Source organism: Chiloscyllium punctatum, chromosome 1 (assembly GCF_047496795.1).
Source record: "Chiloscyllium punctatum isolate Juve2018m chromosome 1, sChiPun1.3, whole genome shotgun sequence".
NCBI lineage: Eukaryota > Metazoa > Chordata > Chondrichthyes > Orectolobiformes > Hemiscylliidae > Chiloscyllium > Chiloscyllium punctatum.
Window position 1 is genome coordinate 24,666,086 of NC_092739.1, and position 27,779 is coordinate 24,693,864.

At 42.1% G+C, this 27,779-nt stretch overlaps 1 protein-coding gene across 5 annotated transcripts in view; it reads right to left on the reverse strand.

Moving 5' to 3' along the window:
• The window catches only part of slc2a9l2 (solute carrier family 2 member 9, like 2), a 390,239-nt gene that overhangs the window by 237,154 nt on the left and 125,306 nt on the right, over positions 1-27,779 (reverse strand). For all 5 annotated transcript variants that reach the window (XM_072579596.1, XM_072579412.1, XM_072579774.1 and 2 more), the window contains exons 5-6: positions 26,635-26,759; positions 18,778-18,923 (exon numbers count right to left, since the gene is read on the reverse strand). In XM_072579596.1, coding sequence (XP_072435697.1) covers positions 18,778-18,923; positions 26,635-26,759 — 271 coding nt within the window. The remainder of the gene's footprint in view (positions 1-18,777; positions 18,924-26,634; positions 26,760-27,779) is intronic.

Below are 27,779 nucleotides of genomic sequence, written 5' to 3' on the forward strand. Positions count from 1 at the left end.
ATGGTTGGGAAAAACCCAATGTCCTGACAGTCAAAGTTTTGGTGTTGTTTATGGATTGAGAGAGAGAAAGGCAACCATGTCAGAACCAAGGGGAGGGTGAAAACTCTAAGAGGCCAAGACACCTTCCTATGTCTGTGCCTTTGATTGGCACAAATTAGGGTCAATGACAAGACCCCTTCTCCCCCATCACCAAATTAAGAGTCAGTCTGCCCTGGTGTTCTAGTCTGATAGGCTGACACTCTTACATTTCGCTTCAGAAAGCAGAGTGGAGGACACGCCCGTGTCTGCATCATAGAACATAGAATGTTACAGCGCAGTACAGGCCCTCGATGTAGCGCCAACCTGTGAAATTAATCTGATGCCCATCTAATTTACACCGTTCCATTATTATCCATATATCCAATGCTCAGTTAAATGCCTCTAAAGTTGGCAGCGTCTACTACTGTTGTAGGCAGGCTGTTCCACGCCCCAACTAAAGAAACTACCCCGATCTGTCTGAAATCTATCATCCCTCAATTTAAAGCTTTGTCCCCTCGTGTTAGCCTTCACCAACTGAGGAAAAAAGCCCTCATTGTCCACCCTATCTAACCCTCTGATTATCTTATACATCTCGGTTAAGTCACCTCTCAACCTTCTTCTCTCCAATGAAAATAGTCTCAGTTCCTTCAGCCTTTCCTCATAAGACCTTTCTATACCAGGCAACATCCTAGTAAACCTCCTCTGAACCCTTTCCAAAGCTACCACATCCTTCCTATAATGTAGTGACCAGAACTGCACACAATACTCCAAGTGGGGCTTTACCAGTGTCTTTAGATTAGATTAGATTAGATTACTTACAGTGTGGAAACAGGCCCTTCGGCCCAACAAGTCCACACCGCCCCGCCGAAGCGTAACCCACCCATACCCCTACATTTACATCTACCTTACCTAACACTACGGGCAATTTAGCATGACCAATTCACCTGACCTGCACATCTTTGGACTGTGGGAGGAAACCGGAGCACCCGGAGGAAACCCACGCAGACACGGGGAGAATGTGCAAACTCCACACAGTCAGTCGCCTGAGGCGGGAATTGAACCCGGGTCTCTGGCGCTGTGAGGCAGCAGTGCTAACCACTGTGCCACCGTGCCGCCCACTGTACAGCTGAAGCATGACCTTGTGGCTCCAAAACTCAATCCACCTAACAATAAACGCCAACATACAATATGATTCTTAACAACCCTTTCAACCTGGGTGGCCATAATTTGGAAGTGCCAGTGTTGGACTGGGGTGTACAAAGTTAAAAGTCACAACATCAGGTCAAAGTCCAACAGGTTTATTTGGAAGCACTAGCTTTTGGAGCACTGTTCCTTCATCAGGTGGTTGTAGAGCAGCACTCCAAAAGCTAGTGCTTCCAAATAAACCTGTTGGACTATCACCTGGTGTTGAGAGATTTTTAACCTGGGTGGCAATTTTCAAGGATTTATGCACCTGGACACAGATCTCGCCAGTCATCTACACTGCCAAGAATTTTTACCATTAGCCCAGTACACTTCCGAAGTGAACTACCTCATACTTCTCTGCATTAAACTCCATTCGCTACTTCTCTGCCCAGTTCTGCATCTTATCTATGTCCTTCTGTAACCCACAACATTCTTCAGCACTATCCATAACTCTGCCTACCTCAGTGTCATCCACAAACTTACTAACCCATCCTTCCATGCCCACGTCCAGATCATTTATAAAAATGACAAACAGCAGTGGGCCCAAAACAGATCCTTGTGGCACACCACTGGCAACTGAGCTCCAGGATGAACACTTTCCATCAACCACCACCCTCTGTCTTCTTTCAGCTAGTCAACTTCTGATCCAATTCACTAAATCACCTTCAATCCCAAAACTCTATTTTGTGCAATAGCCTACAATATGGAACCTTATCAAACAGCTTACTGAAGTCCATATACACCATATTAACCACTTTACCTTCATGTACCTGTTTTGTCACCTTCTCAAAGAACTCAAGAAAGGTTAGTTAGGCACACTCTACCCTTCACAAAACTATGTTGACTATCTCTAATCAAATCATTCCTTTCCAAATGATTCTAAATCCTATCTCTTATAACCTTTTCCAACACCTGACGCATAATTATCAGAGTTGTCTTGACTCCCCTTCTTAAACAAGGGAACAACATTTGCTATCCTCCAGTCTTCTGGCACTATTCCTGTCGACAATGATGTCATAAAGATTGAAGGCAAAGGCTCTGCAATCTCCTCCCTGGCTTCCCAGAGAGAATCGGAGGATAAATCTCATCCTCAGGGGTCTTATCTATTTTCAGATCTTTCAAAATTGCTAAAACCTCCTCGTTGTCAACAGCAATCCCATCAAATCTAGTAGCCTGTATCACCGTATTTTCACTAACATTGCCCTTTTCCAATGTGAATACGGACGAAAAATATTCATAAAGCATATCCCCTATAGCCTCAGATTCCATACACAACTTTCCACTACTATCTTTGATTGGCCCTAATCTTATTATAGTCATTATTTTATTCCTGATATACCTATAGAAGGTCTTAGAGTTTTCCTTGATCCTATCTGCCAACAGCTTCTCATGTCCCTTCCTGGCTCTTCTTAGCCCACTCTTTAGATCTTTTCTGGCTAACTTGTAACTCTCAAGCCCCCTAACTGAGCCTTCACGTCACATCCTCACAAAATCCTTCTTCTTCCTCTTGCTAGAGCTCCAAGTTCTTTAGTAAACCATGGCTCCCTCTCTCGACAGCTACCTCCCTACCTGATAGGTATGTACTTATCAAGGACACACAGTAGCTGTATGCTGAATAAACTCTACATTTCAAGTGTGTCCATCCCTTGCAGTTTCCTTCCCTATCCTATGCATCCGAAATCTTGCCGACTCGCATCATAATTGCCTATTCCTTCAGTTTTACCACTTTCTCTGCAGTATATACCTATCCCTCCCCAAAACTCCCAATAGGGTGACCTTTCTTTTCCTGTTTCTAACCTCAGCCCAAACTATCTCAGTGGATGAGTCCTCAAATGTTATCTCAGCTGCTGTAATACTACTCTTGATTAACAACCCTCCCCCCACCGCCCCCCCCCCCTTCTTTTACCATCATCTCTGTTCTTACTGAAACATCTAAATCCCCAAATCTACAACCACCATTCCTCTCCCTTCTCCAGCCATGTCTCTGAAATGGGCACAACATCAAAATGCCAGGTACCAACCCATGCTGCAAGTTCACTCACCTTATTCTGGGTGCTCCTGCTGTTGAAGCACACATATTTCAAACCAATATCCTGATTCCTGGTGCCCTTTCGCGACCTTGTAAACCTATCCCTGACCTCACTACCCTCAACCTCCTGTACACTGGAACTACAATTCAGATTCCCATTATTAGTTTAATGCTCTGCAGCATTAGTTTAACCCCCCCCCCCCCCCCAAGAGCATTCGTAAATCCCACCCCCGCCCTCCCCATCCCAGGATATTAGTATCCCTCTGGTTCAGGTGAAGACCGTCCTGTTTGTAGAGGTACCACCTTCCCAAGAAAGAGCTCTAATTATCCAAGAAGAGCCCCAATTATCCATTTATTAAATGTTGCTGAGGTAGAGATGGCCAAGAGCATCAAGTTCCTAGAAATGACGATCACCAACAATCTATCCTGGTCCATGTTCAATGACACCACAGTCAAGAAAGCACAGCAACTACTTCCTCAGGAGGCTAAGGAAATAAAGACTCTTACAAATTTTTATCGAAATCATCCTGTCTGGATATATCACATATGGCAACCGGTCTTCCCAAAACCGGAAGAAATTACAGGGAGTTGTGAACATAGCCCAGTCAATCACACAAACCAACCTCCCATATGTTGACTTCACCTATATGTCCAGCTGCCTCAGGAAAATAATCAAAAACCTCTCCCGTGCTGGTTATACTCTCTTCCATCAGGCAGAAGACAAAGGTTTGTACACATGTATGAACAGATTCAAGAACAGCTTCGTCCTTGCTGTTATCAGACTTTTGAATAGACCTCTTAATGTTTATGTTTATCTCCCACTGCACCTTCTCGCCAGCTGTAACATTGTAACTGCAACACTGTTCCGTTATGCTGATGCACTTGTATAGTACAATCTGCCTGTAAGACATTTTTCACTGTGCCTTGGTACACGCGACAGCAATAAATCAGATCAAATCAAATCCCACTTCGAACAGAGATAGTTAAAAGCACAGGCAGGAAGAAGCCCTTCACTGACTACATGAGGACCTCAATTCACAGCTGGGCAGGAAGGTCAAACATTTTGCTCAGAACATTCTGCCTGGAATTAAATTCAGGTGGAGTTGGGAAGGGGCAGGGTTCTGGGATGCAACCATCATATTCCTGCCCAATCAAGATGTTTTCCTGCCTTGTAGACCAAACATTGCACTTTTCATCCCTAAGGGGACATGTCTTCAGTAATGAGGGGATGTGGCTGTGATGAATTACATTGAACTGTTGCCCCTCAGACTCTATCTCTCCTATACCATTGGAACATAAGGGAGCTCTGGTATAAAATGGTGAGCGAGCAGATTAAATCAGTGTTGGGATGTCTGCTATCCAACACCAACCAGAAAATTATTTGGTGTTAATAGCCTGGGTCCACAAGTTTGTCAGCCTTTGTAAATATGAATATAATATAAGGATTAGTGTGAATTTTAATAAAGCCCTTAAACCTGACTAATAATGATGAACTTTAAAAACAGAACTGTTGATAATGACATCTCTCCTGACGACAACAAATATGAGCACCATGTGTTCCTGGGACACATAAACCAGAGAGCTCCCTGGTAAAATTCCAGATCTCTCAAAAGCCTATCACACGGCCTGCACCTAAAAAAAAATCAATAATCTGCCTTACAGGTGCAGGAGCAATAAAATTGGACAGGTTATTATTCACAAAAAACAAAATTATTCTCATGAGAAATTCCAGGCACTACATTTTACCAGCCCTCTGGGAGGAGTTATGCAACCGGAAGGCTCATAAAATCCATCATCTACTTCTTGCCATTGCATCTTGCAAGTGGCAGGATAAGATGGCAGCAGTCCCTCCCACCCAGAACCCATATATGTGATCACTTAAAAGGTCAATTCGCATCTCCACTGGAATTTAACCAGCAGTTGTGGGCATTCTGTCAGGGGAGGCCTCCAAGCAAATCCAGTTAGCCTCCAGGAGAGCATTCCTTTTTGGGCAAACTTTGTACATGGAGGAGTCCACCATGGTAAAGGGTGTTCTTATGGCAACAATGCCACCTATCTTCACTATGCACACCTTCACTATGATCTTTCTAATGGGCCTAAGCACCCTCAGGTCACATTTACGACATCATTGACAGTGAGGGCACACAGCTTTCAATACCTCTTTACCCTCTAGGTGATGCCCCAGGTATGACCATGGCTCCAGGTTGCTGCACTGTTGACCCTCTAACTGGCCAAGTAAACCCACAGCCAAAGGCAAAGGCAGTCAGTTAATGTTAATGGAATTATTCTGTTGGGAGCTAACAGTTAGGATTGGTCGGCCTTCCATAATAGGGAATAGTACTTGTGCAGACTGCCATGAATTAGTGAATTGCCCAGGTCCTGCTGACAATGTAAACAGCTTCATCCCCCTCCTTCAGACTTCTACCGAAATTAGATTCAGCTGGGTGTGAGAGAGCTCATTTGAGGATAGGAACAGTTTCCTATGATGTCCAACTGGTCCAATTAATTACTGACACTAACAGTATCAATCTTCCATGAAAAGAAAGAACAACTTGCATATATGTAGCAGCTTTCACAGTTTCACGGTGTCTCCAAGCACTTTAAAGCCAATGAAGCTTTAGAAGTGTAGTCATATTGCCACATGGGAGATCTGTCACCCAGTTGGATCAAAGACTACACTGGCTAACCTTTTCCACTGAATTGATTGACAACTAGATCTTGGCTAGGATACCAGCCATTTGGACACTTGGGTACATGTTCTTACAAAGCACAGGTTACCTCCTACAAAATAAGTTCAAACTTTAAACAGTACTAGACTTGGCAAAGTGCTTGCCATTTTCCCTGTGGTGAAAAAAAAACTCATGGAGAGGACAACCATCAAAGGCAGTCGATTCTAAATGGATTAAATCTTATATAACTATTCATTTGGGAGCTGAATTAAAGATCAAAAGGAGAAGTACTGGGAGAGTTGATTAAACATGCTGCAGACCCAGCATGGCTCCATTCCTTCTGGGACCATTACCATGTCAACAATCGAATTCAACATTTGGGGTGTGAATAATTCAATTGCATTGTTAAAACATTAACATTGAGTTTTACTTAATAAACTTTGCAAATCACAGAGTGTCATCTTTTTCTAAGTTTTACCTTTTTTATTTGTGCCCCATGGGAATAAGAGCTTTGAAATTTGCAGAGAGGATGTGTCAAGGGAGAAATTGAGCTCTGTGGCTCTTGCTTATTTAAGGCACCATGCAGCTTCTGAATGTTTGCAGATGGCATTTGTTCTGGATGGAAAGTGTGTAGGACAGCATCTTAGGAAAGGGCTATATACAGTGTGCACCTGACAAGTAACAGCAGCATGCCAATAGGCAGAGTCACATTGCCAGCAATATTATTTTGATGTGAAATGTTCCAGCTTATAATATCTGTTAACATTGTACAGCTAAGCACAATATCAATTAGCATGAAGGACTCCCCCATTGGGACATTTTATTAAAGAAATCATGAACTACCAACAGGTTAGTTGTTGGCTGTTGATGCAATTGTACATGTTGTTAGAGCTTTCCCGAGTATAACAGAAGTTTCAATAAACTCTGGGGTGTGGTGTTCTGGTTGGTGCTCAGGTATTTATCATTGATTTAAAAACTTGTGCTGGAACTCGACAGTGGGACAAAGAAGAGATTGCATGCCAAGCTGCTAAAAAGGGAGGAGAAGGACTGCTGACAGGTGGACCTGATATCTAGAAAGAGTCTAGAAGGAGCAATTAACTGACCTGTACTTCGCTAAGGACCAATGCCCAAGATTGATGTCAACTGCTGTAGGTTCAGCTATGACTCAAAGTAGGATAGGACTGCAATGGCTGGGGCTGTCAAGGTGACATTTACGTCTCTGATTTATTCTAAACTGCACCTGGAAATAAGAAGGCTTTACAGTATGTAGTATAAGGAAGATCACTGACATTCTTGAGATTCATAATTCATCTTATTCTCTCCTGCAAGTGGGAAGCAGGTAGAACAAACATCAGAATTTGCTTGCATTGTCGGCTCTGGTTAGGTGTTAATGACTGCAGATACTTTGCATGCCCTTCAAGCCTAGCAAAGCATCTAGTACATTGCTGTAAAATCTTGGTGCTCTGTGTCTTACATGCTCAGCTATTACCCAATCTTTCACAATGGAGATTCAGTTCACAAAGGACTCCCACCCTATCTATTCCAGCCACAATGTACCTTCCCATTAAGTAGCATTACACAATCATGATATCAGATTCCTGACTGATGCATACAGAGAATGAGCAATGTAGTTAGAGTCAGCTACTCATAGCTGTCAGTGCAACCAGCAGGAAGCACTCACTTCCCATGGTGCCTATAAAACAAACTGGCACAGTTTAATTCTGCACAGCAATCGCTACATCCATTGTTGGATCATAGTTAACTTAACCCTACATCTGTACAGTGTGTCAATTGTGGCTCAGTTGATAGTGCACTTGCCTATGCGTTTAAGTTCCACTCTGCGTTTAGCACAGAAATTAAGACTGATTCTCTAGTGCTGCAAAGGCACAGTATTGCACTGTTGCAGGTTCAACTTTACTTGGATGAGATGTTAAACTGAGGTCTCATCCATCTGCTTTAATCAATGCAAAAGAGCTGTTGGCACTATTTCTATTAAAAAGTGCTGGCAAGTATTTATCCTTTAATCAAAAATCACAAAAACGCAGCAGGTCTGGCAGCATCTGTAGAGAGAAACAAAGTTAACCTTTTGAGTCCGGTGACCCAACTTCAGAATTGATAGAACATAGAACATAGAACAATACAGCACAGAACAGGCCCTTCGGCCCACGATGTTGTGCCGAACTTCTATCCTAGATTAAGCACCAATCCATGTACCTATCCAAATGCCGCTTAAAGGTCGCCAATGAATCTGACTCTACCACTCCCACGGGCAGCGCATTCCATGCCCCCACCACTCTCTGGGTAAAGAACCCACCCCTGACATCTCCCCTATACCTTCCACCCTTCACCTTAAATTTATGTCCCCTTGCAACACTCTGTTGTACCCGGGGAAAAAGTTTCTGACTGTCTACTCTATCTATTCCTCTGATCATCTTATAAACCTCTATCAAGTCACCCCTCATCCTTCGCCGTTCCAACGAGAAAAGGCCGAGAACTCTCAACCTATCCTCGTACGACCTACTCTCCATTCCAGGCAACATCCTGGTAAATCTTCTCTGCACCCTCTCCAAAGCTTCCACATCTTTCCTAAAGTGAGGCGACCAGAACTGCACACAGTACTCCAACTGTGGCCTAACCAAAGTCCTGTACAGCTGCAACATCACCTCACGACTCTTGAATTCAATCCCTCTGCTAATGAACGATAATACTCCATAGGCCTTCTTACAAACTCTATCCACCTGAGTGGCAACCTTCAAAGATCTATGTACATAGACCCCAAGATCCCTCTGTTCCTCCACCTGACCAAGAACCCTACCATTAACCCTGTATTCCCCATTCTTATTTGTTCTTCCGAAATGGACAACCTCACACTTGGCAGGGTTGAACTCCATCTGCCACTCCTCAGCCCAGCTCTGCATCATATCTAAGTCCCTCTGCAGCCGATAACAGCCCTCCTCACTGTCCACAACTCCACCTATCTTTGTATCATCTGCAAATTTACTGACCCACCCTTCGACTCCCTCATCTAAGTCATTAATAAAAATTACAAACAGCAGAGGACCCAGAACTGATCCCTGCGGAACTCCACTTGTAACTGGACTCCATGCTGAATATTTACCATCTACCACCACTCTCTGACTTCGACCGGTTAGCCAGTTTTCTATCCAATTGGCCAAATTTCCCTCTATCCCATGCCTCCTGACTTTCCACATAAGCCTACCATGGAGAACCTTATCAAATGCCTTACTAAAATCCATGTACACTACATCCACTGCTCTACCCTCATCCACATGCTTGGTCACCTCCTCGAAGAATTCAATAAGACTTGTAAGGCAAGACCTACCCTTCACAAATCCGTGCTGGCTGTCCCTAATCAAGCAGTGTCTTTCCAGATACTCGTAAATCCTATCCCTCAGTACCCTTTCCATTACTTTGCCTACCACAGAAGTAAGACTAACTGGCCTGTAATTCCCGGGGTTATCCCTATTCCCTTTTTTGAACAGGGGCACAACATTCGCTACTCTCCAGTCCCCTGGTACCACCCCAGTTGCCAGTGAAGACGAGAAGATCATTGCCAACGGTACTGCAATTTCCTCTCTTGCTTCCCACATAATCCTAGGATATATCCCGTCAGGCCCGGGGGACTTGTCTATCCTCAAGTTGTTCAAAATGTCCAACACATCTTCCTTCCTAACAGGTATCTCTTCTAGCTTATCAGTCCGTTTCACACTCTCCTCTTCAACAATACGGTCCCTCTCGTTCGTAAATACTGAAGAGAAGTACTTGTTCAAGACCTCTCCTATCTCTTCCGACTCAATACACAGTCTCCCACCACTGTCCTTGATCGGACCTACCCTCGTTCTCGTCATTCTCAGGTTTCTCACATACGCATAGAATGCCTTGGGGTTATCCTTGATCCTATCCGCCAGGGATTTTTCATGACCTCTCTTAGCTCTCCTAATCCCTTTCTTCAGGTCCCTTCTGGCTATCCTGTATCCCTCCACTGCTCTGTCTGAACCTTGTTTCCTCAACCTTATGTAAGCCTCCTTCTTCCTCTTTACTAGACATTCAACCTCCCTCGTCAACCAAGGCTCCCTCACATGACCATTTCTTTCCTGCCTGATCGGTACATACATATCAAGGACACGTCGTATCTGCTCCTTGAAAAAGTTCCACATTTCCACCACATCCTTCCCTGACAGCCTATGCTCCCAACGTATGCTCCTCAAATCCTGTCTTACAGCATCGTAATTTCCCTTCCCCCAATTGTAAAAACTTCCTTGTTGTGCGCACCTATCTCTCTCCATAACCAAGGTGAAAGTCACAGAATTGTGGTCGCCATCACCAAAATGTTCACCCACTAACAAGCCCACCACTTGTCCCGGTTCATTACCGAGTACCAAATCCAATATGGCCTCCCCTCTGGTTGGACAATCTACATACTGCATTAGAAAAGCTTCCTGGACACACTGCACAAACACCGCCCCATCCAATCTACTTGATCTAAAGAGCTTCCAATCAATATTTGGGAAGTTGAAGTCGCCCATGACTACGACCCTGTGGCTTCTGCACCTTTCCAAAATCTGTTTCCCAATCTGTTTCTCCACATCTCTGCTGCTATTGGGGGGCCTATAATAAACACCCAACAAGGTGACTGCACCTTTCCTATTTCTGACTTCAGCCCATACTACCTCCAGAGGCAGATCCCCCTCAAACTTCCTTTCTGCAGCCGTTATACCATTTCTAATTAGCAATGCCACCCCCCCTCCTTTTTTACCACCCTCCCTAATCTTACTGAAACATCTGTAACCAGGAACCTCCAACAGCCATTCCTGTCCCTCATCTATCCATGTTTCCGTGATGGCCACAACATCGTAGTCCCAGGTACCGATCCACGCCTTAAGTTCACCCACCTTATTTCTGATACTCCTTGCATTGAAGTATACGTACTTGAGCCCATCTCTGTGTCCGCAAGTAGTCCCTGTCAGTGCTACCTTCTCCACAGCCTCCCTACAGTCTTGGACATCCTGACACACAGCTAGCTTACTTGCTGGACTACAAGTCCGGATCCCATCCCCCTGCCAAATTAGTTTAAACCCCCCCGAAGAGTGCTAGCAAACCTACCCCCCAGGATATTGGTGCCCTTCTGGTTCAGGTGCAACCCGTCCTGTTTATACAGGTCCCACCTTCCCCAGAATGCAGTCCAATTGTCCAAATATCTGAAGCCCTCCCTCCTACACCATCCTTGCAGCCACGTGTTCAACTGCACTCTCTCCCTATTCTTTGCCTCTCTGTCACGTGGCACCGGCAACAACCCAGAGATGACGACTCTGTCTGTCCTAGCTTTTAGCTTCCAGCCTAACTCCTTGAGCTCTTGAATGACCTCCCCACCCCTCTTCCTACCTATGTCATTGGTGCCAATGTGTACCACGACTTCTGGCTGCACATCCTCCCCCTTAAGGATTCTGAAGACACGGTCCGAGACGTCTCGGACCCTAGCACCTGGGAGGCAACAAACCATCCGAGAGTCTCGCCCATGTCCACAGAACCGCCTGTCCGTCCCTCTAACTAGAGAGTCCCCTATAACTAGCGCTCTCCTCTTCTCCCCCTTTCCCTTCTGAATCTCAGAGCCACAGACCCCTTCACTGCAGCTTACACCTGCAAGGCTGTCCCCCCCAACAGTTTCCAAAGCTGCATACTTATTTTTTAGGGGAACGACCACAGGGGAACCCTGCACTGCCTGCTTCTTCCCCTTCCCACCTCTAACTGTTACCCAGCTACCTCTGTTCTCCGGCGTAACTATGTCCCAGTAGCTTCTATCGATCACCCTCTCAGCCTCACGAATAATCCTCAGCTCATCCAGCTCCAGTTCCAGTTCCCTAACTCGTTCGGTGAGGATCAGGATCTGACTGCATTTCCTGCACACGAAGTCGGCAGGAGTATCGGTGGTCACCCCTACCTCAAACATCCTGCAGGAGGAACATTCCACCGCCTGCGCTGCCATGACTGTACACTGTCTCCAAAAACAAGAACACTGAGTCAATAACCTGATGTTCCGAAGAAGGGCCACTGGACTTGAAACGTTGACCGTTTCTCTCTCCACAGATGCTGCTAAACCTGCTGAGCTTCTCCAGCAATTTCCATTTTAGTTTCAGATTTTCAGCATCTGCAGTTCCTTGTTTGATCACAAAAAGCAGATTATGTGGCAATTATCACACTGATGCCTAAAAGGGTTTTCTGAGTGCACAGTAACTAGCCTTTTCCCACATTGCAACAGTTCAAAAAGTATTTCATTGACGGGGCGGCACGTTGACTCAGTGGTTAGCACTGCTGCCTCACAGCACCCAAGTCCCAGGTTCAATTCCAGCCTCGGGTGACTGTGTGGAGTTTGCACATTCTCCCCGTGTCTGTGTGGGTTTCCTCTGGGTGCTCCAGTTTCCTCCCACAGTCCAAAGATGTGCAGGCCAGGTGAATTGGCGATGCTAAATTGCCCATAATGTTAGATGCATTAGTCAGAAGGACATGGGTCTGGGTGGGTTACTCTTTGGAGAGTCGGTGTGGACCGGTTGGGCCGAAGGGCCTGTTGCCACACTGTAGAGAATCTAATCTAAACACTGAGATAAAAGCAAAGTACTGTGGATGCTGGAGAGAACAGAAGTAAAGAACAAAATGCGCTGGAGAAACTCTGCAGATCTGACAGCATCTGTGGAGACAGAAACAGAGTTAACATTTTGACTATTCTTCAGAAGGATTTTGAGATATCTGGTGGTTCTAAAAGCATTTTATGAGTGCAAATCTTTCTTTGCCATTGTATACTTTCTTAGAGCTATGATGAATCAACCTGTCCATCTGTTATGACAAGTCTCTGGAGCGCTTGAACACAGGCCTCCTTATTCAAAAGGTAGAGATACTATTACCACAACCCAACAAACATTTTCTTAGATACAGTTAGGACCACTATTACAGTTACATTAATCCTGTTCTGTCACGTTATGGCGCACCTCCAAGGCAGGTGGGATTGAATCCAGATTCCTAGCTCAGTAGTAGGGACACTACACTGAACCGTTGTATTTTCTTAAACGTGAAGTCATCCATTTTGCTAGGAATAACAATAAAAATGACTTTTACTTGAATGGTATGAAATTGCAATACACTGCTGTGCAGAGGGACCTGGATGCCCTTGTGCTTGAATTACAGAAGGTCAACCTACAGGTGCAAAAGGTAATTAAGAAGGCAAATGGAATTTTGTCCTTCAGTACTAAAGGGGTTGAGTTTAAAAGCAGAGATGTTATGTTGCAACTGTATAGGGTACTGGTGGGGCTACACCTGGAGTACTGCATGCAGTTTTGGTCTCCTTAACTTGAGAATATATGTACTGGCATGAGAAGGGGTGCAGAAGAGGTTCACTAGGTTGATTCCAGAGTTGAGGGCATTGGCTTTTGCGGAGAGACTGGAGAGACTAAGATTATATTTATTGGTATTTAGAAGAATGGTGGGGGAGGGAATCTTATAGAAACATATAGATTTTTGAAGGCCATAAATACGATAGAGGCAGAGAGAATGTTTCCACTGGTGGGTGAAACCAGGACAAAGAGGGCTTAGCCTCAAAATTAGGGGAAACAGATGTTGGACGGAATTGAGAAGAAACTTCTTCACCCAGAGGGTTGTGAATCTATGGAATTCCCTACCCAGAGAAGTGATTGAGGTTTCCTCAGTAAATGTAAGATAGGAAATTCCTTTACTGTTCAAAAATTTAAGGGTTGTGGTGAAAGGGTGGGTGAGTGGAGCTGAGGCCACAGAAAGATCAGCCATGACCTTACCAAATGGTGGAGCAGGCTCGAAGGGCCAGATTGCCTGCTCCTGCCCTAGTTCTTATATTCTTATAGGTATATAGCAATATCATCACTTTGTAATTGAAATTAGTTTATGTGCAAGTAAGTTAGTTGACATTCACAAAACATCGTAAAAGTCATCTTGCCCTGCACTCAACTACTAATTAAAACAGAAACCTACAAGCGATTCAAGTGGCACTGCTTATATTTAAAACGATTTAAAATTACATGATTGTTTATTATGCCAATGGGGTCAACGGATGTGACATCTGTCACCATCAATAATAGAGAAAAGGAGATCATTAATTGTTCTGATTTCCAAGTATATGCAGCCCTCTACTCAAGAAAACAATATAATCTGCTACTAACATAGAAAGATTACTGAATTATAATATGAATCATTTAATCACTAGATAAAACTTTCTCTTCTCAATGGGAATGTCTTCTATACTCGATCAATGCAGTTTCAACAGTAAATGCTGAAAATGCTCAGTAGACCTCCCGGAAGTGGTGAAGACATTAATATTTCAGGCTGGTGAACTTGGTGTTAGAACTGAAAAATGTCCAGATTGTCAGGTTTTAAACAAACACAATGGCTAGAAAAGAAATAGGAGGGGAATAAAGGAAAGAAAGGGAAGATCGTAATAGGGTAGAGTCAGAGTCATACAGCACAGAAACAGACCATATGGTCAAAGCAGTCTGTGCCAAAAATAATCTCAAACTAAACTAATTTCATTGAGCTGCTGTTGGCCCATACCCCTGCAAACATTTCTTATTCATGTACTTATCCAAACATCTTTAAAATTTGGTAACTTTACCCACATCCACCACTTCCTCTGGAAGGTCATTCTAAATACTAATCACACTGTGTAAAAAAGTTCCTTTTTTAAAATTTTCCTCCTCTCACTTTAAAAATATGCCCCCTAGTCTTGAAATGCCCCACCTCAGGGAAAATACACCTGTCATGCACCTTATCTATGCTGCTCATGATTTTATAAACCTCGAGAAAGTCACCCCTCAACCTGCTATTCTCCATTGAAAGAAGTCCCAGCCTATCCAGCCTCTCCTTATAACTCAAACCCTCCATTCCTGGCAACATTCTGGTAAATCTCTTCTGAACACCTTCTTAAAGGATGGAAGGCAGGAACACTTCACTGCATAGCAGAATGATAGCCTGCACATACTGACCAGACCAAATAGGAGGAAACAATTCTCAATTTGAAATCATCAAACTCACTGCCAACTTTGAAGGGTTGTCAAGCACCAAACTGAAAGGTGAGGTGCTGTTTGTGAAGCTTGCCTGAAGTTTCATTAGAAAGCTGTAGAAGATCAAGGACAGAGCGGTTAGTGTGGGATTGATTTGGAAAATTAAAATTTCGGATGACACTAGTCAAAGGCCAGCATTTCCTTTGCTCAGCAACACCACCAAGGAACAACTCCCGTGACACTGGTGGCATATTGCGGGTTCAGGGTTGGCAACCAGGGCAAGGGGTGACTCTCATTGACCCACCACCCCACACCCCATTTCAAAGTTAGTCCCTCAGCCAGGCGCTTTGATCTAAGTACACATACAGAGAGTGTATAAATGGGCAACAAGGTGTGCATTCATGCAAGGAATTGACAATTGGCGACAGGCTGAATATATAGACAGCTAACAAGATAGTGGGACTGCAGGGTAGGCAAATAAGGAATGTGTTGCACAGATAGGCAATGAGGCAGGTAGTAGATTCACAGTTGCACAGCAAAGCAGGAAAGTGAACAATCAACAAGTGAAATTGACACAGAATGAGATGCAGTAGGTTAGACCGTGCATGAAACTGATAGCTGGCAAGTGGGCTTGATAAACAGACTATAGATGTTCAGGAGACAGTAAACAGAATGAATGTATAAGGAGATGGACCAACCAGCAGTGGGAGAAGCAAGTATCAGACCAACCCAACAGGTCTCACACACAAACTGTGGGACAGACTCAGGCCTGGACCAGACACAGTCAAGATCAGCACACCCATACAAACTGGTCGAGTGAGCAAGCAGCAAACCACTCACTTCATAGAGAGACTATGGACTATCAGACAGATAACCAGAGCAATAGCAAAAATTGGACCACCAACCTTCAATTAAATTCACAAAAAGAAGAATGCACGAAACTACTGCACAACCAAAGGGTGAAAAACATGGGACCACTGATCTGCTCTTACATAATGAATATAAAGCACTTCAGGGAAGGAAACTGTCAGTTTTACCTGGTCTGGTGTACTTCTGACTCCAGACCCACAGCAATGTGGTCGATTTGTAATTGTGTCCTGGCAATTAGGGATAGCCAATAAATGTTGGCATAACCAGTGACACCCACATCCCATGAATGAATAAAAATTACTTTTCCCCCAAGTTTGGGGATCCTTGCTGTAATTATGAAGAAAGTGTCTAATTATAATTTTGAACCAATAATCATACAGTCAACCCTCCCCCCTCCCCCACCCGAAGCGGGAATGGAGCAGAATGGGGTATTATGGTGACAGCTGTGAAGGTGCCTACTACATTTTACTTCCCTGTTCCCAGGGACAGGAGGGTCACTCACCCCAGAGAGGGCAAGGTCTCATTTAAATACACGTGTGATGCCCAGATGAGGTCATCAGAGCAGTTTGGCCTCACAGTAAAAGATGATGGTAGCAATGAATCAATACCAGGTGCATTTACATTTCTAAACATAGTTATGGATTCCTCATGGGACCCGATCTGAGAATTTTCCTGCCCCAATCCGAACAATTTCGATATGCCAAGATTTTCTATGCAACTTTGAGACCAGTGTGTTGCCACCAGTGTGTTGCCCTTAATTATTTTGCACCCTGCAGCCTGTGGTGATGTCCCTCAAAACATCACTAGCTCAGAATTATTGTCATGATGTGTATGACAATGAGTTAAAATCTCAGATCTCTCCCTGCAGGAGCTGGGGGTGAAGGGGCAGAGCCACTTTGACCAACATAGCTCCAAATGCACCCTGAGTTATAATATTGGCCAACACGTTAAAAAGTTTTCCATCAATCATCATCCACAGTCCAGCATTCTGAAAATCAAAGTATATCCTGATTCATACCAGATCCAGTGGTTTCTAGACCCAAGTCAAGATACGTGTAAATCCTTCCCATGGGTGAATGATGGCAAATTATTCAAACAAAATTGCAGCTTCAGCAGTAAAGAGTAAAATACCATTGTTATTACAAATGGATCAACATTGCACTACCTGGATAGAGGGAAAATGCTAAGAAATTTCAAGAAGGAGGTTGAAAATACTACATCTTGCAGAGTTTTCAAATTAATTCACAGCTGGTAAATTAGAGAGGGTCGTTTTGAGCGATTAATGAAACACTGCAGGCCAAAAGCTAAAGGGAACCAAGAAGGTTAAAGTTCATTGTAACTTCACATGAAACTGCATTACGCAAGACTGTCCAATCTATAATGCTGCCATTTTTTAAAAACAGATCGAGAAGATATAAGTAAATTATCCAGTGGTAGTAAGGCTACTTTCATAACTGCAAGTTTGAGAAATTAAGCTGTTTCTGCTCATTCTACAATAGATTATTTGCCAGAATTTACTGTTAAATTTACTGCAAGGCTAATGGTACTCACCACTATGCATTTATCAATGGCTGCTTTGGAACAAATGGTTGGTTACATTAGAATATCCTAAGAAGCTGTTCATTCTTAGCTTTGTGAACACAGCACCAATCTCTGAACCCTCCTCATTTTCAAAAGCACCTGCTATATTTGGCAATTAATTGTCCACTAAACCTACAGCAGACAATTACCTCTTGATTTCTTTTTATTCAACCTATTTTTCTAACCAACCTCTTCAGATATATTGTTACATACCCCTTAGAGCATGCAAGACTTGAACACAGGCATTCTGTTCCAGGGGTAGAGACACTACCACTGCACCACAAGATAAGCCCCAGAAAATTACCTTGTCATCACAAACTGAAAATGTGTTGCTCGAAAAGCGCAGCAGGTCAGGCAGCATCCAAGGAACAGGAGAATTGATGTTTCGGGCATCAGCCCTTCTTCAGGCTCATGCCTGAAACGTCGATTCTCCTGCTCCTTGGATGCTGCCTGACCTGCTGCGCTTTTCCAGCAACACCTTTTTAGCTCTGATCTCCAGCATCTGCAGTCCTCACTTTCTCCTCGTTATCAGAAACCCAAGTATTGCTTTAACAATGTTAATGATTGCTAATCAAACTCTCTGTATCAGACAATAATTATAACAAATATGGAGCCTCATTCCTTCAGGCTTTAGGTTTATCAGAGATTATAAAAATGTTAAAATGATAAACTCTGCTTTTTCTAACATTTACATTTTTTTAATTCTCTCAATTCAATTTCTTTTCACTCTATTTTCTTTCTGTGATTTGTTCAATGTAGAACTTACTCTCCTTAATTCACATTCTTTGTCAGTTCATTTTCAGTCCTTAAATCTGTTTAGTTAAGGACTGTTGGTTATTCTGTTCAGGTGTGCTGTAATCATCACTCTGCCATTTTAACCACACACTGTCAGCCATTTAGTGGGCAAAGCTTTTTCAATGTGAACATTGAAGGGTCACATCCAAGTTATGACCAATACCATTAGGCACCTGGTACAGAAAATCCTGGCCCAATAGTTTAATCCACTTGAAAATCACTTCCTCTCATTCGTAACCTTGTTGGTGGGTTTAGGAGAAATCAGTTGAGCGACCAATCTTACTGTGTTTTTTTGCGACAGTTCTGGAAAACTTTGATGGATTGGACAAGACAGCGGTAATTTGGGAGTTTTTTTTGTTGACTTCTAATTATCCTTAAATATTGAGTATTACTTCTCAGGCATGTAACCACCTGGCTTAGTTAGCAAATAAACAGAATGAAAAGGAATTGCTCAGATCATTACATACAATAAAGTCACATGCACATTTTCAATAATTACGTCTTCTGCATAACTACACAGAGCAATTGGGGCACAAAGGAATTTGAATAGAAGTCACTGCAATGTAGTAATCGAGAAGTCAAGTTCACAAACCTTGCCAAGTATCTCCGGAAGTCCCAAGATCTGACCAACAAAGACACCAACACAGATGAAAATGGATGTGATCTGCCCTAGGGAGCCACGGATTTGCTTCGGTGAGATTTCACCCAAGTACATAGGAAGGGCACTGAGGGCAATGCCTGCAGAGAAGGCAGAACTTCAACATCAGATACCTAATATCGTGTGTCACATCACTGCCAAAATGAAAACAATGTGCCTACAGTTAAACACAGTGGCAAGCATTATCTGTAAAACAGTGTGATGATTTGGGTCTGTCTGATTGCCTGCAATAACACAACGTTGGATTGCTAGAAATAAACGCATGCTGAGAAAAGGCAATTTTCAGAAAATAGTTTTATCTTAGCAGAATACTTCATTAAATTACATTTCTCTACATTCTTAAAACACGTTCTTGTCAACAGAATATCTCAAATACTTGTGCAATGCTGCATAAAGATATTAAGTTCCAAAAAAAGGTTAGAAATATAAGCAAGTATGGAAGGATACTGGATCTTCTGTGGCTGATTATCTGGAATATTCTACTATCACACAGATACAGTTTGTCCAGCCCAGCAGATTTATGGTCCACGCAAACATTTCATCACCCTTCTGATCAAATCCCCATCAACATATCCTTCTAAAACAAGAGTTGAATATTGTAGATGCTGAAACCATGAATTCTTTTTAAAAGTACTGCAAACAGGTGAGGCAGCATTTGTGGAGTTAATGGGTTGAAGCTATGATTTATTGGCTGAATTGCAATGAGTGTTTTTTTTGTGGAGATTCTCACTGTATAGCTCAGCAAGACTTTCATTGTATCTTTCCAAACTCACCTTATTAATTACTAGCCCCTGCCCCATGGTGTCCCTCATGTCTGATTTTATTCTGATCTTCTCATGTGTAATTTCTGGAACAATTTGTCAGTTATCAGATATCAACCGAAAGATCAGCTGTGTGTGTGTCCTTGAGCATATGGTGCCCTTGCTGAAGCATTACAACGGTAGCTACATGTTCAGCATTGAACTATGGTAGTGTCCTATAAGTGGATCAGAGATGCACTATGAGGGATCTTAGAGGCTGGCAAACATCAGATGCCACTGACTATAGAAGTGGGGTGCATGTAAACAGTGCCCATGGAGTATGCCCTGAAATGTTAATGTGCAAGGTCCAATTTGGAAGTCTGTTGGAGCAAGCAGTAAGATGAATGAAACAGATTCTTGCCTTAGTTTCCTTGGTAAGTGCTCCTGATGTTGAGTTTGTTTGCCAAGTTTAGTCAAATAGGAAGCTGAACATTAATGAGTACAATTGTGGCATTACTAAGGCATTTATCAAGATATAATCCCCCTTAAATGGCAACTCATCACTGACCACTCAATACATCACTTGTGAAAAGCAGAAAAGCTGGAACACCAAGCCTGTCTTCCCATTCAATTCTGTCACACATCCTGCCACAGTCCATATCACTCATACCGCTGTCAGATTCTGCCCAATGATTCAGGTAAATGACCGAGAGGTGGGGGGGTGGTGGGGGGGGGGGGGGGGGGGGTCACTTTAATGTTTCATTCAAAAGACTGCATCTCTGATAGGGTAGCATCCCCTCCCTACTGCACTGGAGCATTGCCTGGGGTTTTGTGTTTGAAACCCGGAATGGGGATTTCAATCTCTAACTTCAGACTCAGCCACAACACTGCTAATATAAGGCTGACATCGAGGTTGGTTGTAAGGTTCATAATTCTAAGCAATATTCTTTGCCATATTCTTTCAGAAGTGTCCTTTAAATATTTTTCTGCAATATTGCTTGCTTTGGCAACTTCCCTACCTTATCCCTTTCCTGCCTTTCTTTGCCATTACACAATGACTTCAAAGCCCATATGAGGACTGGCAGCATATCCTTCTTTAAAGCTGCATAACCCAGAAACCACACCTACAGTCATTATTTATCACAGGTTCTGCTCATTCATCATTTATTTTTAAACTCTTCCCATTCGAAGAAGAATCAACCAGCAAGAAAAATATCAAGCTTAGACCAGAAGTTACTTCACCTTGCTTTACATTCCTCTTGGATATGTTAATCAAAATGAAATTAGAATAATGTGGACTTGCTATAAATCCCTGTAATCTATGGTTTCTTAGAGAGTGAGATTTTCTTGGGTCAGGCTGCAATTTCTGTTGAGAGAAAGTGAAGAGTGCAGCTGCTTGAGATTCAGAGTCAGAAAGGACCTTGGATGCTCCCTGATCTGCTATACTTTCTCCAGCGCCACGCTTTTCACCTCTGCAATTTCTGTTTCTCCAATTGCTCAGTTGATTAGTGCAGTCAGGCACAGCCTGAGGAGAAACCTCCACTCACCAGTCTGTTTTTTTCTGTAAAAACTCAGCGGAAAATAATGGGGGATGTCCCAGCAGTAGCAGTCCGATAGGTAAGAAAAGACAGAATTGGTAGCAAGGGGCTCTGAGAGGCAGCTCACTTCACTGTCAATTAACAAGAACCCTCTTGGTGTCCAGTCAATTGACTGAAAACGCCAGAACAGATAATTAATGAAAATCCAACTAGAAACCTGAGGCCTTGAGTCTCCAGATGGTTATTCTCTATCAATTTGTAATTGCACCAGTCATAAAATAATGAAGGTTTCATGTATTTAAATATTCCAAAACAAATCTGAATTGCTAAATAGGCAGCTGCAGCCATAATGCAAATGAGAGCAGAGGATGTCTGTCCAGGCTGCTCTGATAGGGTCAGAACTAGGGTCAGGGAGAAGAACATTTCTGTGTCTCGTTGAACTGAGGAAGTACAGTTCATTTGTGATTTTTGGTATTCAAACTAACTTGAAAAGTTAATGTTTGCAAAGCTTGGAGTCTGGAAACCATCAAAACTGAATGTATTCTCATGATATAACCAAAGCAGTCAGATTTCAGGCAGGAACCTGGCTTGACACTTAATGGTTTTAGTTAATTTGACTTTAACAAGGTGGTTTCTAACTGCAACATAATGCTGCAACTGTTACCTTAACCATAAAATGGAAGCTCAGGATAAAATAAATGAAAAACAAAATGTAAAATAATTCAAAGTACATACTAACAATACAATTTAAAAGGTTTTAAACATGTAGTAAAAGTATAATCACATAAATTCCAAAATATTCTGTTATAAATTGAAAAAAGAGACAAAGTAGCATATGTTCCCAGAATACCAATCACAGCACATTCCCCCCGTGTCTGCGTGGGTTTCCTCCAGGTGCTCCGGTTTCCTCCCACAATCCAAAGATGTGCAGGTCAGGTGAATTGGCCATGCAAAATTGCCCATAGTGATAGGTGCATTAGTAGGGGAATGGGTCATGGGTGGGTTACTCTTCAGAGGGTCGGTGTGGACTTGTTGGGCCGAAGGGCCTGTTTCCACACTGTATGGAATCAGTGTCCCTATACTTAACACCTCAGTATGTTTAAGTCGTGTGCCTTCGACTTTGAGACTGAAACTACAGATAGCTTCTTCCAGGAACTGCCACATTCCTGCTTAAATACAGTCAGCTTCTTCAGGGCTTTATCCCACTACTTCTGGTCAATGACTAACAATAACTCTTCACTGTTTCACTGTATTTGTTTTCCCTCTGAGGAGCACCTTTCTGCACAGCGATTATATTCCAAAGATTTCACGAAACTGCCCCACTCACAGTCAGATTGTTCACTCTCTCTCAGACCTCGGTGTAGATGGGAGTTGTTCATCTCCCTGACAATGAATTAACACATGCTACAAAGTTACCAAAGAAAACAGCCAAGGTAGCAAAGAGGCTCATAGACTGATACAGCTCAGAAGGAAGTGGGTACTGCAGATGCTGGAGATTAGAGTCAAAATTAGAGTGGTGCTGGAAAAGTACAGCAGGTCAGACGGCATCCGTGGAGCAGAAAAATCGACGTTTCGGGTAAAAGCCTGATGCTGCCTGTCCTGCTGTGCTTTCCAGCACCACTCTAATTTTGACAGCTCAGAAGGAGGCCATTTGGCCCATTAAACCTGATCTAGATTTTTGAAGGACCTATCTAATTAGTCTTAGACCCTTACACTTTCCCTGTAGCTCTGATTTCTTTTTTGTTTTTCAAGTATTTCTCAAATATCCTTTTGCAAGAAATTGTTCTGCTTCCCTAAACCTTCTAGATCAAAACTTTTTCTGTAACTTCCGTTTCCTAATGCCATCTCTCATTTTGTTACAATTACCTGTACCGTCTGATGACCAATCGTTCTGCCACTGAAAATGCTTTTCCTTATTTATCCTATCAATGCTGTTCATTATTTCAATCACCTCCTTGAAGCTGATGCTGAAAATATTACAGCATGCAAATAAACAATACCAGCAGGAGGCTGAGGAAGAATCTCAAACACTGACAAGTCACTCTCAGAAGCACTTTACATCTGCTTATATTATGATATAATTGTACAACAATTTGTAGAATCATTGGGAAAGCTACTGGACAATTATTTTATTGCAATTGTGACTGAACGTATCCCTGCCAGCTTACACTTATTATATTTCGGATCACAGATTCAATTTCCCAAACTTCATTTTCTGCAGCGGTCTGTTGACTGCCATTGCTCGATTCAATCTTCAGGAGTGATACAAGGTGGCATCATCCACACTGGAGTCTCCAGAGACGTGATACATATACCAAGACCAACTAAATGAAAATCCATTTGCTCTATCACTAACCTACATAATCCACATCTTCTGCCTATCTGATATCTGTTTCATTGTGTCAATTTGTTGGATTTTGAGTTTAGTCCGAATCTAGCTTATGATTAGAAATTGGAAATTATATTTAAAATGGGAAATTAGAATTTAAAAAAACGAGAAGCTAAAGGAAAAGGGTGTGCTGAACTCCTTACATGAGAAGGGAACCAAAACACAGCCGTTGGAATTCACAAGGTAGTAAATAAAAACCAAAAGGAAAGTCAGTGCCTGGCAAAATTAAGCGAGGCATTTTTCAACAGGAGCTCTGTAAAATAAGTATTTTGACCACTATCACAGTCCCAGCTGTCTGTATGAAACAGGAGAGGCCTTACAAGAGAACCTTACTGTGGAAACCTTGGATTGTTTATAGTGTAATTATCATCTAAATTGAAAGATGGTATTAATGTAAGGTGAAGGGTGGAAGGTATAGGGGAGATGTCAGGGGTGGGTTCTTTACCCAGAGAGTGGTGGGGGCATGGAATGCGCTGCTAGTGGGAGTGGTAGAGTCAGAATCATTGGCGACCTTTAAGTGGCATTTGGATAGGTACATGGATGGGTGCTTAATCTAGGATAGAAGTTCGGCACAACATCGTGGGCCGAAGGGCCTGTTCTGTGCTGTATTGTTCTATGTTCTATGTTCTATGTTCTATGTCTTAAATTCAAACTCTGAGTCTATTATTTAACGTCTCATTCAGAATTTTTACTCTGCTTGAATGCTTTTTCATTAGGGGCTTATTAATGTTATATTAAGCATTCCAAATTTTGATAAAATAATGCCATTCACAGGAAAGGGTCAATGATTGAGACGTCATAGCTTCATGTTAAATGAAAACTGCATCTAGTTATTAGAAAGGACACAGGGACATTATATGGAGTCAGCAAACAATGACATCAGATTATATATGGATGCACCGTACATTGGAAGCAGAGTGATTACTCCGAATACAGAAACTGCTTTAAAGTTTCAAAAAGAACTCTTTGAAAAAAATGTTGACCCTGTTACAGCCTCACCTGGTTGGAAGACAGAGGACAGGCCTTACAAGAGAAACTTCCAGTTCATGCCCTAGATTTCTAATCATCATCTAAAATACAAGATGGCAAAGTAGCTGGTCGCAATAGGCTGCAGAAGTGTCTGTGCCTGTGTCTCTGATACCACTGTATTCCATGCACAGTGACGTCAGCATCTCTGCATGCACAGACAACATCCACCACGGCCACCAAATCAGACGGGGTTGAGAAGGACTCTAAAAGCATCTATATGTAAAATGGAAATGTTTGGCTCAACCGAACATGGATCTGTTTCAAGAAGAGTCAACTGAATTTATCATGGGAAATAGAGAAATGGCAGAGAAACTAAACAATATTTTTATGTCAGTTTTCACTGAAGAAGATGCAAGAAATCTCCCAAATTAAGCAATCTAAGTGACTAGGGAGGAATTGATATAAGTAAACAAGTTGTCATGGAGAAATGAATGGGGCTGAAACTTATTTAGTCCCTGGGACCTGATGTTCTACCTCCCAAAGTGTTGAAGGAGATGGATATAGAGATAATAGATGCATTGGTAGTCATGTTTCAAAATTCCTTAGATTCTGGACTGATTCCTATAGATTGGAAGCTTGCAAATGTCACCCTACTATTTATGAAGGGAGCAAGTGAGAAAACAATGTACGAAAGACATATCATCTGTATATCAGAAATACAGAAATATTAAAGAATCTATTATAAAATATGTGATAAATAGATATCTTGAATAATAATGATCTAATTTGGGCTTGGTCAACATGGACTTACAAATGGTCAATTGTGTTTGACAAACTTGAAGAGTTTTTAAGATGTTACCAAGAAAAATGTTGAAGGGGAGTGGATGGACATAGTAGTCTTGGATTTTCAGAAGGCGTTTGATATATTTTTAAGATCCTCCACAGGATATTGGTTAGAAAAAATTAAAGCACATGGGCTTGGAGGTAATGGACTGTCATGATTAATGATTAGCTAACAGAGAGAAAACAGAGAGTAGGAATAACTGGATCATTCTCACATTGGCAAGCTCTGACTAATGGAATACTACAAGGATTGTATTTGGGCATCAGTTGTTCATGGTATATATCAATGATTTGGAGGTGGGTAAGAAATGTAGTATTTCCAAATTTACAGATGGTGCAAACCTAAACAAGAATGTATGCTGTGAAGAAGATATACAATTATTTCAAGAGGATTTGCACAGGCTTAGTAAGTGGGCGAGTACATGGCAGTTAGAGTACAATGTGTACAAATGTAAATTTATGCACTTTGGTAGGAAGAACAGATGTACAGGGTATTTTTTAAAAGGTTAGATATTGGAAAGTTAAGTGTACAAATGGACCTAGGGTGCCCTGGGTGATAAGTCTCTGAAGGCTAACATTCAGATGCAGCAAGCTATTAGGAAGGCTAATGGAATGCTAGCTTTCATTGTAAGAGGATTTGGATACAGGAGGGATGAGGTCTTGCTTCAGTTGTATCTGAGCTTGGTTAGATCACACATGGAAGACTGATGTTAGAATACAGCCCTTTCCTGATGAAGGGCATATGCCCAAAATGTCAATTCTCCTGCTCCTCGGATGCTGCCTGACCTGCTGTGCTTTTCCAGCACCACACTCTCGACTCTGATCTCCAGCACCTGCAATCCTCACTTTCTCCTGATGTCAGAATACACCCTATTCATTTTAGAGGAAATCAGAAGGGTTTGAAGATTAATTTGATAACTGGTTCTAAAACTCCACATACTGAAAGATTTTTGTTTATAATTTAGCAAGATAACTTATTGTTATCAAAATCCAATTTTGCAGAGGTAAATTCGGTTTAACCTGTATTCTGAAAATAGTTTTAAGTTTCTGGTAGCTATCATTTCATTGCTTTCGAGTGAAGTGCTGCACACACGTGTACTGTTCATTTCAACAGAGGAGACTGGCATATATTCTTCATCAGATGTACATTCCAGTATATCTAATATTCCAGCAGTCACCAGTCGTAAGCATCTCAGGCACCTGAGAAAAGACCTGAAAATGTTCTGTTCCCTGGGGATTCAGAAACAAACACACTTCTGCAACTCAAGACTTAACAAAACAGATCAACTCAATAGGACTGAAATATTCCCACCTCCATTCACTCCAATAATAAAACGGCCCACAATCAGCATTTCGAAGAAGCCAGCAGTTTCACTCAAGGACATCAATAAAGCAGCAATGATTGCGAATCCATTATTTAAGAGAAGTGTGCCTTTCCTAGAAGCAAACAACACAGAGCTTTCAACCAAAGTAATTGCCTTCAGAAAATTATACAGATAAGATTCCACAGACATTCTTAAATTATGTATCTTGTTTCCTCAGTATCTGAGTAATGTAACATTTCAAATTGTTGTATTCATCAGCCACTGTTAGTGCTGAGTAACTGAGTTACTGTACTGTTAGTAGCTGAGTTAATTTTTAAAAAACTTTTCAAATTCTCCTTATTTTTGGATAGGAAGGAAATAAGCAAACAAACATTCTTATTAAATGCTACAAGATACCAATAAAGTTTACTAAACACACAAAAAAAACTAGGGAATTAATCCAGCAGATTTTCGTTACCAAAAATAACATACATCACTGCTGCATATTAACAAATCTGGTACAAGTTTACAAATGAGGTTTTATAGAATCAAACTGAAAAGCTGTAGGGTTGCTGATGTACATTCTCAACTTGGGGTTGTTGATTCATCTCTACTGCAGGAATGTTGAGAATTATCCCATAGTGGTGTTACAATTTCTATGGAGATCCATAAACTAAAAGAACCAAATTTATCCAATGACCCTCACATTTATAGCTTGAATATTGTTGAAAAAGATAGCTGTGACCAAAGCTTTACATCTTGTGCTCAGCAGGATAAACTCACAGAAATCAAATTTCAAATAACCACAACAATTTACACTATGGGAGAAAAGGACACTGACTCGTTGGCAAGTCAACTCCGATAGGAATCGATAGGTTCCACAATCTCCTGGGAAACTCAAAAAGGTACCAGGCTTGAGCATGTTCCTTTTTGTTTGTACAGCACAGGTTCCTTCTGTAAAAACTGTCTTTTCATTTCTCTATTTTTGATGGTGGACCAAAATGGGAATGAACTGTTTTTAAAACCAAGGATTGCAGCACTTTCTAAAAGCAAGTAGCTGGACACTCATTGTATGCATTGTTAACAGAGCTGTTTTTTAAACAATAGTGCAAACGTAGCTTGTAGTTGAGCTGGACCCATGGTGTGTGTACAA